This window comes from Lipophrys pholis, assembly GCF_963383615.2.
Source record: "Lipophrys pholis genome assembly, contig: SCAFFOLD_34, whole genome shotgun sequence".
NCBI classification, from domain to species: Eukaryota; Metazoa; Chordata; class Actinopteri; order Blenniiformes; family Blenniidae; genus Lipophrys; species Lipophrys pholis.
In genome coordinates, this window is record NW_028292022.1 from 306893 (window position 1) to 322500 (window position 15608).

The following is a 15608-nucleotide window of genomic DNA, read 5'->3' on the forward strand; positions in this document are numbered from 1 at the left end:
GCCAAATCAGTTCTACGTCAGTAAAAGCCATTGATCAACACACCCTGAGGAGAACGTTAAGACCGTCTCTGTTTTCCGTCCAGAACCCGAGCCGCCTACGTCACCATGCTGGTCCCCTTCCTGCGTTACCTGTACTGTCAACCTCAGAGGCAATCCCAGCATGCACTGCTGCGACACAGCCTCCTCAGAGTGCTGCTCCCTGTGCATCCAGCAGCTGGCTCATCCAGCCAGGACCAGGACCAGGACCAGGGCCAGGACCAGGACCAGGACCAGGACCAGAAGACGTCAGCGGTGTCAGAAAGCCTCCTGCTCTGCCTCTGTCAGCTGGTGCCACACATGCAGGTACGACGCCCTCTCAGTGCCCTCCAGCACCAGTGAGTGTGAATCCACTTTTCTGAAATCATCAACTGTCTTCTGAACCTGGTTGAACGTTCTGAAGGATGTTCTATGTTCCGATTCTGTCCACGCTCTGCTTGTCTCCCTGACCTGGGAGCTCGTCCACTGCCTGGTTGTGAGCCTCTGAGGCGTTCAGGTGTGTGTCAGGTGTGTGTCAGGTGTGTGTCAGGTGTGTGTGGCTGAGCTGCGCGGTGCTCCTCTGCAGGTGGACAGTGTGGAGGCGGTGCTGGAGCTCTGTGGCTTCGTGGACGTCGTCCTCCAGGGCCTCCGCAGAGCTTCTGCAGACTGCTGGAGAACCGAGGGAGCTGCACTGCTGCTGCAGCTGCTGTGTGCCTGTCAGCGCTGCCTCCAGCTCAACGCAGACTGCCGGCCGCTCCTCGGCCTCATGCAGCAGCTCCTGCTCACCTGCCGGCAGGGGGCGCCGGTGGACCAGCTGATCATGGGGGTGTCCCTGCTGCTGCTGGAGGCTCCTGCAGCCCAGCAGACCGACCTGCTCCGTCTGGGTAACTCTGCTCACTCTGAGCCTCTGATGTGTGACGACTCTGACCCAGACCCGGTATCACCCAGTCTGGTACTCGGTACTGAGGTGGGACGTATGAGGGACACTATTGGTGTATTTGCTCACAGAACACAGGTGAAGGTCATGCACATTAAATTAAAGTGATTAAACATCTGACCCGAGGACCTGAGCTCCAGCATGTCTGGAGGAGTTAAACCAGCTGGGAGGAGGAGGAGTTAAACCAGCTGGGAGGAGGAGGAGTTAAACCAGCTGGAAGGGGGAGGAGTTAAACCAGCTGGAAGGGGGAGGAGTTAAACCAGCTGGGAGGAGGAGGAGTTAAACCAGCTGGGAGGAGGAGGAGTTAAACCAGCTGGGAGGAGGAGGAGTTAAACCGGCTGTAAGGAGGCGGAGTTAAACCAGCTGGAAGGAGGAAGGAAGAGGAGTTAAACCAGCTGGGAGGAGGAGGAGTTAAACCAGCTGGAAGGAGGAAGGAAGATGAGTTAAACCAGCTGGAAGGAGGAGGAGTTAAACCAGCTGGAAGGGGGAGTTAAACCAGCTGGAAGGGGTAGTTAAACCAGCTGGGAGGAGGAAGGAAGAGGAGTGAAACCAGCTGGAAGGAGGAGGAGTTAAACCAGCTGGAAGGAGGAGGAGTTAAACCAGCTGGAAGGGGGAGTTAAACCAGCTGGAAGGGGTAGTTAAACCAGCTGGGAGGAGGAAGGAAGAGGAGTGAAACCAGCTGGAAGGAGGAGGAGTTAAACCAGCTGGAAGGGGGAGTTAAACCAGCTGGAAGGGGTAGTTAAACCAGCTGGGAGGAGGAAGGAAGAGGAGTGAAACCAGCTGGAAGGAGGAGGAGTTAAACCAGCTGGAAGGAGGAAGGAAGATGAGTTAAACCAGCTGGAAGGGGGAGTTAAACCAGCTGGGAGGAGGAAGGAAGAGGAGTTAAACCAGCTGGAAGGAGGAGGAGTTAAAACCAGCAGCTGGGAGGAGGAGGAGTTAAAACAAGCAGCTGGAAGGAGGAGGAGTTAAACCAGCTGGAAGGAGGGGGAGTTAAACCAGCTGGAAGGAGGAGGAGTTAAAACAAGCAGCTGGGAGGAGGAGGAGTTAGACCAGCTGGAAGGAGGAGGAGTTAAACCAAGCAGCTGGAAGGAGGAGGAGTTAAACCAAGCAGCTGGAAGGGGGGGGGGGGGGGGGGTTAAACCAGCTGGAATGGGGAGGAGTTAAACCAGCTGGAAGGGGGAGGAGTTAAACCAGCTGGAAGGGGGAGGAGTTAAACCAGCTGGAAGGGGGAGGAGTTCAACCAGCTGGGAGGGGGAGGAGTTCAACCAGCTGGGAGGAGGAGGAGGAGGAGGAGTTAAAACAAGCAGCTGGGAGGAGGAGGAGTTAAAACAAGCAGCTGGAAGGGGGGGGGGGGAGTTAAACCAGCTGGAAGGGGGAGGAGTTAAACCAGCTGGAAGGAGGAGGAGTTCAACCAGCTGGGAGGAGGAGGAGGAGGAGGAGTTAAAACAAGCAGCTGGGAGGAGGAGGAGTTAAAACAAGCAGCTGGAAGGAGGATGAGTTAAACCAACTGTAAGGAGGAGGAGTTAAATCAAGCAGCTGGAAGGAGGAGGAGTTAAACCAACTGTAAGGAGGAGGAGTTAAAACAAGCATCTGGAAGGGGGAGGAGTTAAACCAGCTGGAAGGAGGAGGAGTTAAACCAGCTGGGAGGAGGGGGAGTTAAACCAGCTGGGAGGAGGAGGAGTTAAACCAGCTGGGAGGAGGAGGAGTTAAACCAGCTGGAAGCAGCAACACAGTCCTGGAATAACCTCTGACGTTGATGAAAACTCCGTTCTACTAGGTCTTAATATTCCGGTGTCAATCTGCACTGAGTCCTTTAGATCTACATTTCTATTCTTTATTAAACGTTTTACATCATTTCTAAGTCAAGATCTTTAAAACCTTACAAAGTGATAAAACCAACAGATGTGTCTTCTGGACATCTGGACTGTTTCTGAATCATGTCAAATCTTCTGACCAACTGAAAATGATCTGTTGATGTGGAACCCAAATGATTTGAGGAGGAACCTGAAGGGACTGTGCTGCGTGAGCAGGTGCTGGAGACAGATTCTGCTAAAGACGCCGGGTCGGGTCCAACGAGAAGCTCATAATCTGTCTCCAGATTAGGAGACCAGAGACGTCCCGTCAGTCATCGAGGAGCTGTTCTCAGGTGTTATTCATGAATTGGCCTTTGGTTCTGCGTGTTGAAGCGTCTTCCCGTGTTCCAGCGGTCAGTTTGGTGTCGGACCAGGCCCAGCAGTGTCCCTGGTTCTCCGCGGTCCTGGTTCTGCCGCTGCTGCAGCTGCTGTCCTGCGCCGGCCTCACCGAGCTGCTGGCCGAGCCCCGGACGCTGCGGCTGAACCAGACGCTGGCTCACAGCCTGCTGCTCGGCCTCAGCCGGCCCGCGGCCCCCCCCCGGCAGGTGACCCCCCCCCCCCAGCCTCACTTCCTTCTGTTTGTCTTTTTCTGAAGTGAGGAAGACGTCTTGATTGCGTCTTCCCTGTCCTGTCTCTCAGCTCAGCTCCACGCTGCCTCTGCCTCTCACTTCCTGGTACAGCGAGCTCAGCCTCTCTGTGTCCGTCCTCCACAAAGTGAGCAGCCGCCGCGGCGCAGCGGCTGATTGGCTGCTGGCGCTCAGCTCTGCCGTGTCGTCCAGCCAGCGCCTGTCGCCCTGCCTCATCCTCATCCTCACCCATCTCATGATCACGGCTGAGGAAAACGTCTGCCGTCTGGCGCTGGAAGCCACGTCTGCCGTCGCCGCTGCGGACCCCTGCCAGGTACACATCCACACCGCTGCTGCCCCAAGGACCCTCTTAGACCCCCTAAAGATCCCCCCCATAGACCTCAAAGACGCCCCGAAGATCCCCTATAGACCCCCCTGAAGAACCCCTCAAAAACCTCCAAAGATCCCCCCATAGACCCCCTCAAAAACCTACAAAGATCCCCTCTGAGACCCCCCAAATATCTCACCCATAGACCCCCAACGATCCCCCCATAGACCCCCAAAGATCCCCTCCCAGACCCCCAAATATCTCCCCATAGACCCCCAACGATCCCCCATAGACCCCCAAAGATCCCCTCTCAGACCCCCAAAGATCCCCTCTCAGACACCCCAAATATCTCCCCCATAGACCCCCAACGATCCCTCATAGACCTCCAAAGATCTCCCCAAAGATCCCCATAGACCCCCAAAGATCCCCTCCCAGACCCCCAAATATCTCCCCCATAGACCCCCAGCGATCCCCCATAGACCCCCAAAGATCCCCTCTCAGACCCCCAAAGATCCCCTCTCAGACACCCCAAATATCTCCCCCATAGACCCCCAACGATCCCTCATAGACCTCCAAAGATCCCCTCTCAGACCCCCAAAGATCCCCTCTCAGACACCCCAAATATCTCCCCCATAGACCCCCAACGATCCCTCATAGAACCCCAAAGATCCCCCTATAGACCCCAAAGATCCCCAATTATACTCCAAAAGCCACATAGATCCACAAATATCCTCAAGGACCCCCTCCCATTGACCCCACCAAAGATATCCAAACGGCCCCCACCCCCACCCCCACCCCTCCCCACATTGACCCCGAAAGATCCCCAGGACTTGCAGCTTATTAGGGACCTGATCAGGTTTCAAATCCCAAAGTTTTGTTGAAACACATGGACGTGTTCAGTGGAACCAAACGTCGCCCGGTATCCAGTCCACCAGAACCATGGGTCTGGAATAAATCCTGGACTATCTAAACTGGAAAGATTGAGAACATTTGAGGTGGAGTGGTGTTCGGGGGGGGCCGGGGGGGGTCCTGGGGGAGTCTGGGGGGGGGGCCTGGGGGATCTAGAGTTGATAAGGGAGAAACTGTGTCCCTCGGTCTGCTGGTTCTGGTCCTGAGGGTCCAGAACTTCCTGTCTGAGGACAAATGATATCTTCTGTTTTTAAACTGCTTCATGTGAGCACGTCTGATGATGTCATAATCCTGAGCTGTGACTGGATCTAATCCCGCTGTGGAATCAGCGTGTGGAGACTTGGTGTCCCTGCCAGCCTCCGTCCCTCCGGAGCTGCAGAGTCTCACATGCTGCTGTGGGCGCCTGCGACACCCCCACCCTCTAATTGCCCCCTCGGTGCTGCTCGCCGGAGTCACATCTGCCTCCAGCTGAAAACAGGTCCTGTTGTTCAGTCCTTCCCCAGGAACTGTCCCCCCCCACATGTCCCCTCTGCCGTAACCAAACGCTGTGGACAGCTTATTCCAGTGTGTGGGGACGTTTCTAAACTAGAGCAACTTGACGGTCATCGTGGAGCGTCTTCCACTGGATCTAAAGCCGTTTGTCCTCGTCCTCCATGCTGTGGTCCTCATGCTGCCAATCAACAGCAACTTCCTGTTCCTGAAAAGATTTTCTTCTCATTTAAGAGTTCGTCTCATCCACAGACCCCCCCCCCCCCCCCCCCACCCACCCACCCACCCCCTCCCCCACCCCCCCACCCCCCACCCCCGAGCCTGTACCTGGCTTCCCCCTGCTCCACAGCTCCCCCTGCTGTATTTGAACAGAGTTGCAGTAATTAAAGTGTGGGCGTGAGCTGGGAGGTTTCACTGTGTCTGTTTTGTCCTCACAGGTCCCGTCCCTCCTCCCCGTCCTGCTCTTCAAGCTGTCCAGAGAGGAGAACCCGGTCCTGGCTCACGCTGTGCTCAACTGTCTGCCAAACCTCGGCACCCACAAGGTGCGAAGCCCCCGGACCTCCCGGACCCCCCGTGACCCCCCCACTGCACTCCCTCATGTCGTCCTTCTTCTTCTGCTGTCCTCTGGGCTGTCCACAGCCGGACACTGGAATTAAACCAGCTTTGTTTCTGATCTCCAGCTCTGTGTGCCCATGGTCCTCCAAACACTGCACATGCTGGCTGGCGCCCCCCAGCTGCGAGCGGTGGCGATGCGCCTCATGGCAGCTCTGTGGAAGAAGCAGGTCTGTGGAGCTGAATGAAGGTTGTGTTGATCACGTTCATCCAGTGGAAACTAGTAAACATTCACTTCACTTTTATCTCTAAAGACAAATACAACATGGTTCTTTCAAAGCATGCTCTCTGTAGAGAACCTAGGAACCCCCACGGGGCAGCACAGAGAACCAAGTGTTCTGTAGAGAACCTAGGAACCCCCAGGGGGCAGCACAGAGAACCAAGTGTTCTGTAGAGAACCTAGGAACCTCCAGGGGGCAGCACAGAGAACCAAGTGTTCTGTAGAGAACCTAGGAACCTCCACGGGGGCAGCACAGAGAACCAAGTGTTCTGTAGAGAACCTAGGAACCTCCAGGGGGCAGCACAGAGAACCAAGTGTTCTGTAGAAAACCTAGGAACCTCCAGGGGGCAGCACAGAGAACCAAGTGTTCTGTAGAAAACCTAGGAACCTCCACGGGGCAGCACAGAGAACCAAGTGTTCTGTAGAGAACCTAGGAACCTCCAGGGGGCAGCACAGAGAACCAAGTGTTCTGTAGAAAACCTAGGAACCCCCACGGGGCAGCACAGAGAACCAGGTGTTCTGTAGAGAACCTAGGAACCTCCAGGGGGCAGCACAGAGAACCAAGTGTTCTGTAGAGAACCTAGGAACCTCCAGGGGGCAGCACAGAGAACCAAGTGTTCTGTAGAAAACCTAGGAACCTCCAGGGGGCAGCACAGAGAAACAAGTGTTCTGTAGAGAACCTAGGAACCTCCAGGGGGCAGCACAGAGAACCAAGTGTTCTGTAGAGAACCTAGGAACCTCCAGGGGGCAGCACAGAGAACCAAGTGTTCTGTAGAGAACCTAGGAACCTCCAGGAGGCAGCACAGAGAACCTGAGTTCTGCTGGATCAGATGGACTAAGAGTCTTTAACAGGTGATGGAGCTGATTGTTATCAAGGTTTTACATTCTATTGTAGATTGACCAGGAAGCAGGTGAAGAAGAGATGTGATCTCTCTGGTGTCGGTCAGTACTTCCTATTGGGACTTCCTGTCAGTACTTCCTGTCAGGACTTCCTATAAGGACTTCCTGTCAGGACTTCCTATCAGGACTTCCTGTCAGTACTTCCTGTCAGGACTTCCTGTCCGGACTCTCGCTGCAGTGTTTTCCACCAGTTGAAGACTTGTGAAGCAGTTCTTGTCTCACCCTGACAACAGAGTTACTTTAGTTACTCTGGAAGGAAATTACAGGATTACTTTCTCAGCGTCACTCTGAGTCGACGTGGTTCTGAAGTTAGAAATATTACGCAGGTGAAGGATCAGTCCTGGTCCTGGTAACTCCCTGGTTCCTCACAGTGGTCCTGGAGGTCAAAGGTCAACGTGATACCGTCCAGTGGTCCTGGAGGTCAAAGGTCAAATTGATACCGTCCAGCGGTCCTGGAGGTCAAAGGTCAAAGTGATACCGTCCAGTGGTCCTGGAGGTCAAAGGTCAACGTGATACCGTCCAGTGGTCCTGGAGGTCAAAGGTCAAATTGATACCGTCCAGTGGTCCTGGAGGTCAAAGGTCAAAGTGATACCGTCCAGTGGTCCTGGAGGTCAAAGTGATACCGTCCAGTGGTCCTGGAGGTCAAAGGTCAAAGTGATGCCGTCCAGTGGTCCTGGAGGTCAAAGTGATACCGTCCAGTGGTCCTGGAGGTCAAAGGTCAAAGTGATGCCGTCCAGTGGTCCTGGAGGTCAAAGTGATACCGCCCAGTGGTCCTGGAGGTCAAAGGTCAAATTGATACCGTCCAGTGGTCCTGGAGGTCAAAGGTCAAATTGATACCGTCCAGTGGTCCTGGAGGTCAAAGGTCAACGTGATACCGTCCAGTGGTCCTACATGTTGATGTTTCCTCTGCTGCTCTGTTGAAGGACCGAGTGTACCCGGAGCTGCAGCGTCTGCTGAGTCAGCAGGACAGCCGGGTGGGGGCGGGGAGGGACGCTCAGTGGGAGCTGGTCCTGTCCAGAGCCGCCTGCCTGAGGGACGTCTGCAGAGAGAGGCGAGACACACACACACACACACACACACACACACACACACACACACACACACACACCATGCAGTCAGTCTGAGCCTCGGTCTTCAGTCGTATCAGTTTTTATTAATTGATTTTATTTTGTTGAAAACACAAAAAGAGCAAAGACGTCATTTGAAGCCTTCATCTAATGAAGATCGTCAGAGCCGTTTGTGTACTCGTAGGATAAAACTCTACAGACCCTCTGGAGCGACTGGTACTGCTTCATCACGCCTCTGGTCGCTTGTTAGGAGAAGAGTCTTCCTCCATTAAGCCCCAGAGGAGACATGACCGAAGGGCGGCGGCCACACAGAGCAGCACTCACCCACACAGAGCAGCGATCACCCACACAGAGCAGCGCTCACCCACACAGAGCAGCTCACCCACACAAAGCAGCTCACCCACACAGTGCAGCTCACCCACACAGAGCAGCTCACCCACACAGAGCAGTGCTCACCGACACAGAGCAGCTCACCCACACAGAGCAGCAGCTCACCCACACAGAGCAGCGCTGACCCACACAGAGCAGCTCACCCACACAAAGCAGCGCTCACCCACACAGAGTAGCTCACCCACACAGAGCAGCGCTCACCCACACAGAGCAGTGCTCACCCACACAGAGCAGCTCACCCACACAGAGCAGCTCACCCACACAGAGCTGCTCACCCACACAGAGCAGTGCTCACCCACACAGAGCAGCTCACCCACACAGAGCAGCTCACCAACACAGAGCTGCTCACCCACACAGAGCAGTGCTCACCCACATAGAGCAGCTCACCCACACAGAGCAGCTCACCCACACAGAGCAGCGCTCACCCACATAGAGCAGCTCACCCACACAGAGCAGCTCACCCACACAGAGCTGCTCACCCACACAGAGCAGTGCTCACCCACATAGAGCAGCTCACCCACATAGAGCAGCTCACCCACACAGAGCAGCTCACCCACACAGAGCAGCTCACCCACACAGAGCAGCGCTCACCCACACAGAGCAGCTCACCCACACAGAGCAGCGCTCACCCACACAGAGCAGCTCACCCACACAGAGCTGCTCACCCACACAGAGCAGTGCTCACCCACATAGAGCAGCTCACCCACACAGAGCAGCTCACCCACACAGAGCAGCTCACCCACACAGAGCAGCGCTCACCCACACAGAGCAGCGCTCACCCACATAGAGCAGCTCACCCACACAGAGCAGCGCTCACCCACACAGAGCAGCTCACCCACACAGAACAACACGTCTGCCAGCTGTTCAGCCCATGACCCCGTCAGGACCAGGTTTTTCCCCTGGTCCCGTCAGGACGAGGTCTATCCCCTGGTCCCGTCAGGACCAGGTTTTTCCCCTGGTCCCGTCAGGACCAGGTTTTTCCCCTGGTCCCGTCAGGACCAGGTGTATCCTCTGGTCCCTGTTCTGATCCGGAGCGACAGTCATGAAAATGGTTTCAGCTTGAGCATTTGTCAAGTGTTTGTTTGAGGCTGCAGCCACATTAGGTTCCCGTTTAGTGAAGTGGTGGAGACGTTCCGAGGTGTAAGACGACTGCTGGTGTCTTTCATGGAGACGTTCTGAGGTGTAAGACGACTGCTGGTGTCTTTCATGGAGACGTTCCGAGGTGTAAGACGACTGCTGGTGTCTTTCATGGAGACGTTCCGAGGTGTAAGACGACTGCTGGTGTCTTTCATGGAGACGTTCCGAGGTGTAAGACGACTGCTGGTGTCTTTCATGGAGACGTTCTGAGGTGTAAGACGACTGCTGGTGTCTTTCATGGAGACGTTCCGAGGTGTAAGACGACTGCTGGTGTCTTTCATGGAGACGTTCCGAGGTGTCAGACGACTGCTGGTGTCTTTCATGGAGACGTTCCGAGGTGTAAGACGACTGCTGGTGTCTTTCATGGAGACGTTCCGAGGTGTAAGACGACTGCTGGTGTCTTTCATGGAGACGTTCCGAGGTGTAAGACGACTGCTGGTGTCTTTCATGGAGACGTTCTGAGGTGTAAGACGACTGCTGGTGTCTTTCATGGAGACGTTCCGAGGTGTCAGACGACTGCTGGTGTCTTTCATGGAGACGTTCCGAGGTGTAAGACGACTGCTGGTGTCTTTCATGGAGACGTTCCGAGGTGTAAGACGACTGCTGGTGTCTTTCAGGCCTTACCAGCACGGAGGAGACCTGCTGGCTGCAGTGACACTCACTCTGAAGCAGTGTACCAGAGCAGACCTGGAAACTCCTGCTGCTCTGGCTCTGCAGGGCCTGCAGGAGCTGTGCCGAGCAGAGGTACTGCACCTGTACACCTGCTCACCTGTACATCTGTACACCTGCTCACCTGTTCACCTGTTCACCTGTTCACCTGTTCACCTGTTCAACTGTTCACCTGTTCACCTGCCCACCTGCTCACCTGTACATCTTCTCACCTGTTCACCTGTACATCTGCTCACCTGTTCACCGGCTCACCTGTTCAACTGCTCACCTGCTCACCTGTTCACCTGCTCACCTGCTCACCTGCTCACCTGTACATCTTCTCACCTGCTCACCTGTACATCTGCTCACCTGTTCAACTGCTCACCTGTTCAACTGCTCACCTGTTCACCGGCTCACCTGTTCACCTGCCCACCTGCTCACCTGTACATCTGCTCACCTGTTCAACTGCTCACCTGTTCACCTGTTGACCTGTTCACCTGCTCACCTGTACATCTTCTCACCTGTTCACCGGCTCACCTGTTCAACTGCTCACCTGCTCACCTGTTCACCTGTTCACCTGTTGACCTGTTCACCTGCTCACCTGTACATCTTCTCACCTGTTCACCGGCTCACCTGTTCAACTGCTCACCTGCTCACCTGCTCACCTGTTCACCTGCTCACCTGTTGACCTGTTCACCTGTTGACCTGTTGACCTGTTGACCTGTTGACCTGTTGACCCGTGTTCTTGCTGGCAGGTGGTGGACATTCTCTCCACATGGAGAAGTCTGGGTCCGGAGCTCAGCTCGGACTCTCGTCCAGCCGTGGTTAAAGCTACAGCGCAGCTTCTGGCTCTGCTTCCTCAGCTCACCGTCAAATCAGAGGAGTACCAGGTATGTCCTTCCTTCACCGGAGCTCTGGGTCCTCTGGGCCCCTCTGGGTCCTCTGGGTCCTCTGGGCCCTCTGGGTCCTCTGGGTCCTCTGGGTCCTCTGGGCCCCTCTGGGTCCTCTGGGCCCCTCTGGGTCCTCTGGGCCCTCTGGGGGCTGGGGTCACTGTTTGGGTTGATCACTGATGACGAGTTAGTGAAACTCAGTGAACAACAAAATCTTATTTTGAAGTTCTCGTATCCTCCAGATGTTCTCCTCCTCCTGTTCCTCCTGTTCCCCTCCTCTTTCTCGTCCTGTTCCCCTCCTCCTCCTCCTGTTCTCCTCCTCCTCCTGTTCCCCTCCTCCTCCTGTTCCCCTCCTCCTCCTCCTCCTGTTCCCCTCCTCCTCCTCCTCCTCCTCCTGTTGTTCTCCTCCTCCTCCTGTTCCCCTCCTCCTCCTCCTCGTCCTGTTCCCCTCCTCCTCCTCCTCCTCGTGTTCTCCTCCTCGTCCTGTTCATCCTGTTCTCCTCCTCCTCCTGTTCTCCTCCTCCTCCTGTTCACCTCCTCCCTCTCCTCCTCCTGTTCTCCTCCTCGTCCTGTTCCTCCTGTTCTCCTCCTCCTCCTGTTCTCCTCCTCCTCCTGTTCACCTCCTCCTCCTGTTCTCCTCCTCCTCCTGTTCCCCTCCTCCTCCTCCTCCTCCTCCTGTTCTCCTCCTCTTCCTGTTCTCCTCCTCGTCCTGTTCCTCCTGTTCTCCTCCTCCTCCTGTTCTCCTCCTCCTCCTGTTCTCCTCCTCCTCCTGTTCACCTCCTCCTCCTGTTCTCCTCCTCCTCCTGTTCCCCTCCTCCTCCTCCTCCTCCTCCTGTTCTCCTCCTCGTCCTGTTCCTCCTGTTCTCCTCCTCCTCCTGTTCTCCTCCTCCTCCTTTTCACCTCCTCCTCCTGTTCTCCTCCTCGTCCTGTTCCCCTCCTCCTCCTCCTCCTCCTGTTCTCCTCCTCGTCCTGTTCCTCCTGTTCACCTCCTCCTCCTGTTCTCCTCCTCCTGTTCTCCTCCTCCTCCTGTTCACCTCCTCCTCCTGTTCTCCTCCTCCTCCTCCTCCTGTTCTCCTCCTCATCCTGTTCCTCCTGTTCTCCTCCTCCTCCTGTTCCCCTCCTCCACCTCCTCCTCCTCCTGTTCTCCTCCTCCTCCTGTTCTCCTCCACCTCCTGTTCTCCTCCTCCTCCTTCTCCTCCTCCTCCTCCTCCTCCTGTCCTCCTCCTCCTCCTGTTCTCCTCCTCCTCCTGGTCTGGTCGGTCCAGAAACCTTCAGTATTCTAAGTTTCTAGCTCCTCCTTGATTTTCCTCATTTGAATATTGGATCATAGGAGCTACATTCAGAATCTGCTGTGTCTGTGTGAGCTGGACTGGCTCCGCCCACACATGCCCATCTTGGGAAGAGGAGGAAGTACTTCCTCTCGTGGTGCCATGTGCCAGAGCAGAGCTGCCTAATTGTGGGAGGAGTCAAAGGGAGGGCCTACCTTGATTGTGATTGGCTAAACCCCCGATGACACTATATAGGGTTTGATTTCTGATTGGCTGCTTGGAGCAACACACTTTTTAAAACCTGAAACAAGCCAGGGACCGAGAGGACAGACTGTCTTCACTTCACAAACATAAACCTTCATGAAGCTTCTCTTGTCTTCCAGGCAGTGAGGGAAGAGGCGGTGGGCCTCCTCTGGAGTTACGCTCTCAGTAAGGTCAGTGTGTGGACCCGACGTTCCAGGTCAGTGTGGACCCGACGTTCCAGGTCTGTGCTGGTCAGTGTGTGGACCTGACGTTCCAGTTCTGTGTGGACCTGGTGTTCCAGGTCTGTGTGGACCTGACGTCCCAGGTCTGTGCTGGTCAGTGTGTGGACCTGATGTTCCAGGTCTGTGTGGACCTGGTGTTCCAGGTCTGTGCTGGTCAGTGTGTGGACCTGGTGTTCCAGGTCTGTGCTGGTCAGTGTGTGGACCTGGCGTTCCAGGTCTGTGCTGGTCAGTGTGTGGACCTGGTGTTCCAGGTCTGTGCTGGTCAGTGTGTGGACCTGGTGTTCCAGGTCTTTGCTGGTCAGTGTGTGGACCTGGTGTTCCAGGTCTGTGTGGACCTGACGTTCCAGGTCTGTGTGGACCTGACGTTCCAGGTCTGTGTGGACCTGGTGTTCCAGGTCTGTGTGGACCTGGTGTTCCAGGTCTGTGCTGGTCAGTGTGTGGACCTGGTGTTCCAGGTCTGTGTGGACCTGGCGTTCCAGGTCTGTGCTGGTCAGTGTGTGGACCTGGTGTTCCAGGTCTGTGTGGACCTGGCGTTCCAGGTCTGTGCTGGTCAGTGTGTGGACCTGATGTTCCAGGTCTGTGTGGACCTGGCGTTCCAGGTCTGTGCTGGTCAGTGTGTGGACCTGGTGTTCCAGGTCTGTGTGGACCTGGCGTTCCAGGTCTGTGCTGGTCAGTGTGTGGACCTGGTGTTCCAGGTCTGTGTGGACCTGACCTTCCAGGTCTGTGTGGACCTGACCTTCCAGGTCTATTTGGACCTGGTGTTCCAGGTCTGTGTGGACCTGACGTTCCAGGTCTGTGCTGGTCAGTGTGGATGAACCTGCCTGTTTCACCCTGCAGGACATTCACGCGTCGCTCTGTGGCTACGAGGCTCTGGCAGAGTTTCCTGAAGCCGTCCACACTGTGACTCTGCTCCCGGAGACAGTAAGACATCCCGTCCATTCCTAACTCCTCCTGCTGCTGACGTCTCCTCACGTCACGTCCATGAACCCTCCACCAACTAGAGCATCATCAAATCTCTTTTGGTTTGTAGTTCCAGAGCAGTCCACAGGACCCTCTGTTACCCACAGTGAAGGACTTCATGTCCTTCAGCAGAGCAGAGCAGAACTCTACTTTCCTTCTCCGTTCACTGTGATTCATACTGCGGCTTTAAGAACCAAGACAGGAGCGGCTGTGTCTGCTGGTGGAATTCACTAGTAACTGCTGGTGGTTAGTTGTTCATTAGTCACCATGGGAAGGAGTATAGTGAGCGTCTGCTGGTGGAATTCACTAGTAACTGCTGGTGGTTAGTTGTTCATTAGTCACCATGGGAAGGAGTATAGTGAGCGTCTGCTGGTGGAATTCACTAGTAACTGCTGGTGGTTAGTTGTTCATTAGTCACCATGGGAAGGAGTATAGTGAGCGTCTGCTGGTGGAATTCACTAGTAACTGCTGGTGGTTAGTTGTTCATTAGTCACCATGGGAAGGAGTATAGTGAGCGTCTGCTGGTGGAATTCACTAGTAACTGCTGGTGGTTAGTTGTTCATTAGTCACCATGGGAAGGAGTATAGTGAGCGTCTGCTGGTGGAATTCACTAGTAACTGCTGGTGGTTAGTTGTTCATTAGTCACCATGGGAAGGAGTATAGTGAGCGTCTGCTGGTGGAATTCACTAGTAACTGCTGGTGGTTAGTTGTTCATTAGCCACCATGGGAAGGAGTATAGTGAGCGTCTGCTGGTGGAATTCACTAGTAACTGCTGGTGGTTAGTTGTTCATTAGTCACCATGGGAAGGAGTACAGTGAGCGTCTGCTGGTGGAATTCACTAGTAACTGCTGGTGGTTAGTTGTTCATTAGTCACCATGGGAAGGAGTATAGTGAGCGTCTGCTGGTGGAATTCACTAGTAACTGCTGGTGGTTAGTTGTTCATTAGTCACCATGGGAAGGAGTATAGTGAGCGTCTGCTGGTGGAATTCACTAGTAACTGCTGGTGGTTAGTTGTTCATTAGTCACCATGGGAAGGAGTATAGTGAGCGTCTGCTGGTGGAATTCACTAGTAACTGCTGGTGGTTAGTTGTTCATTAGTCACCATGGGAAGGAGTATAGTGAGCGTCTGCTGGTGGAATTCACTAGTAACTGCTGGTGGTTAGTTGTTCATTAGCCACCATGGGAAGGAGTATAGTGAGCGTCTGCTGGTGGAATTCACTAGTAACTGCTGGTGGTTAGTTGTTCATTAGCCACCATGGGAAGGAGTATAGTGAGCGTCTGCTGGTGGAATTCACTAGTAACTGCTGGTGGTTAGTTGTTCATTAGTCACCATGGGAAGGAGTATAGTGAGCGTCTGCTGGTGGAATTCACTAGTAACTGCTGGTGGTTAGTTGTTCATTAGTCACCATGGGAAGGAGTATAGTGAGCGTCTGCTGGTGGAATTCACTAGTAACTGCTGGTGGTTAGTTGTTCATTAGTCACCATGGGAAGGAGTATAGTGAGCGTCTGCTGGTGGAATTCACTAGTAACTGCTGGTGGTTAGTTGTTCATTAGTCACCATGGGAAGGAGTATAGTGAGCGTCTGCTGGTGGAATTCACTAGTAACTGCTGGTGGTTAGTTGTTCATTAGTCACCATGGGAAGGAGTATAGTGAGCGTCTGCTGGTGGAATTCACTAGTAACTGCTGGTGGTTAGTTGTTCATTAGTCACCATGGGAAGGAGTATAGTGAGCGTCTGCTGGTGGAATTCACTAGTAACTGCTGGTGGTTAGTTGTTCATTAGTCACCATGGGAAGGAGTATAGTGAGCGTCTGCTGCCGCTCAGGAGTAAAGATGGAACCTTTCACATTAGAACCCATACGGTACTGATACCTGGGAATCCATACCAGTACTCAATGGTACCAATGTGCACTACTTTTGTGTGTTTATGTGGTA

At 54.5% G+C, this 15608-nt stretch overlaps 1 protein-coding gene across 1 annotated transcript in view; it reads left to right on the top strand.

Annotated features, from left to right (window-relative positions):
- Positions 1-15608, top strand: part of focad (focadhesin) — a gene marked incomplete at its 3' end in the record, with an annotated part of 65506 nt that overhangs the window by 11186 nt on the left and 38712 nt on the right. The window contains 11 exon segments of the mRNA XM_080493990.1: positions 84-342; positions 602-899; positions 3157-3350; positions 3445-3705; positions 5535-5639; positions 5778-5879; positions 7753-7880; positions 10041-10167; positions 10827-10961; positions 12613-12663; positions 13552-13635. Of these exon segments, the coding sequence (XP_080350116.1) occupies positions 84-342; positions 602-899; positions 3157-3350; positions 3445-3705; positions 5535-5639; positions 5778-5879; positions 7753-7880; positions 10041-10167; positions 10827-10961; positions 12613-12663; positions 13552-13635 (1744 nt within the window).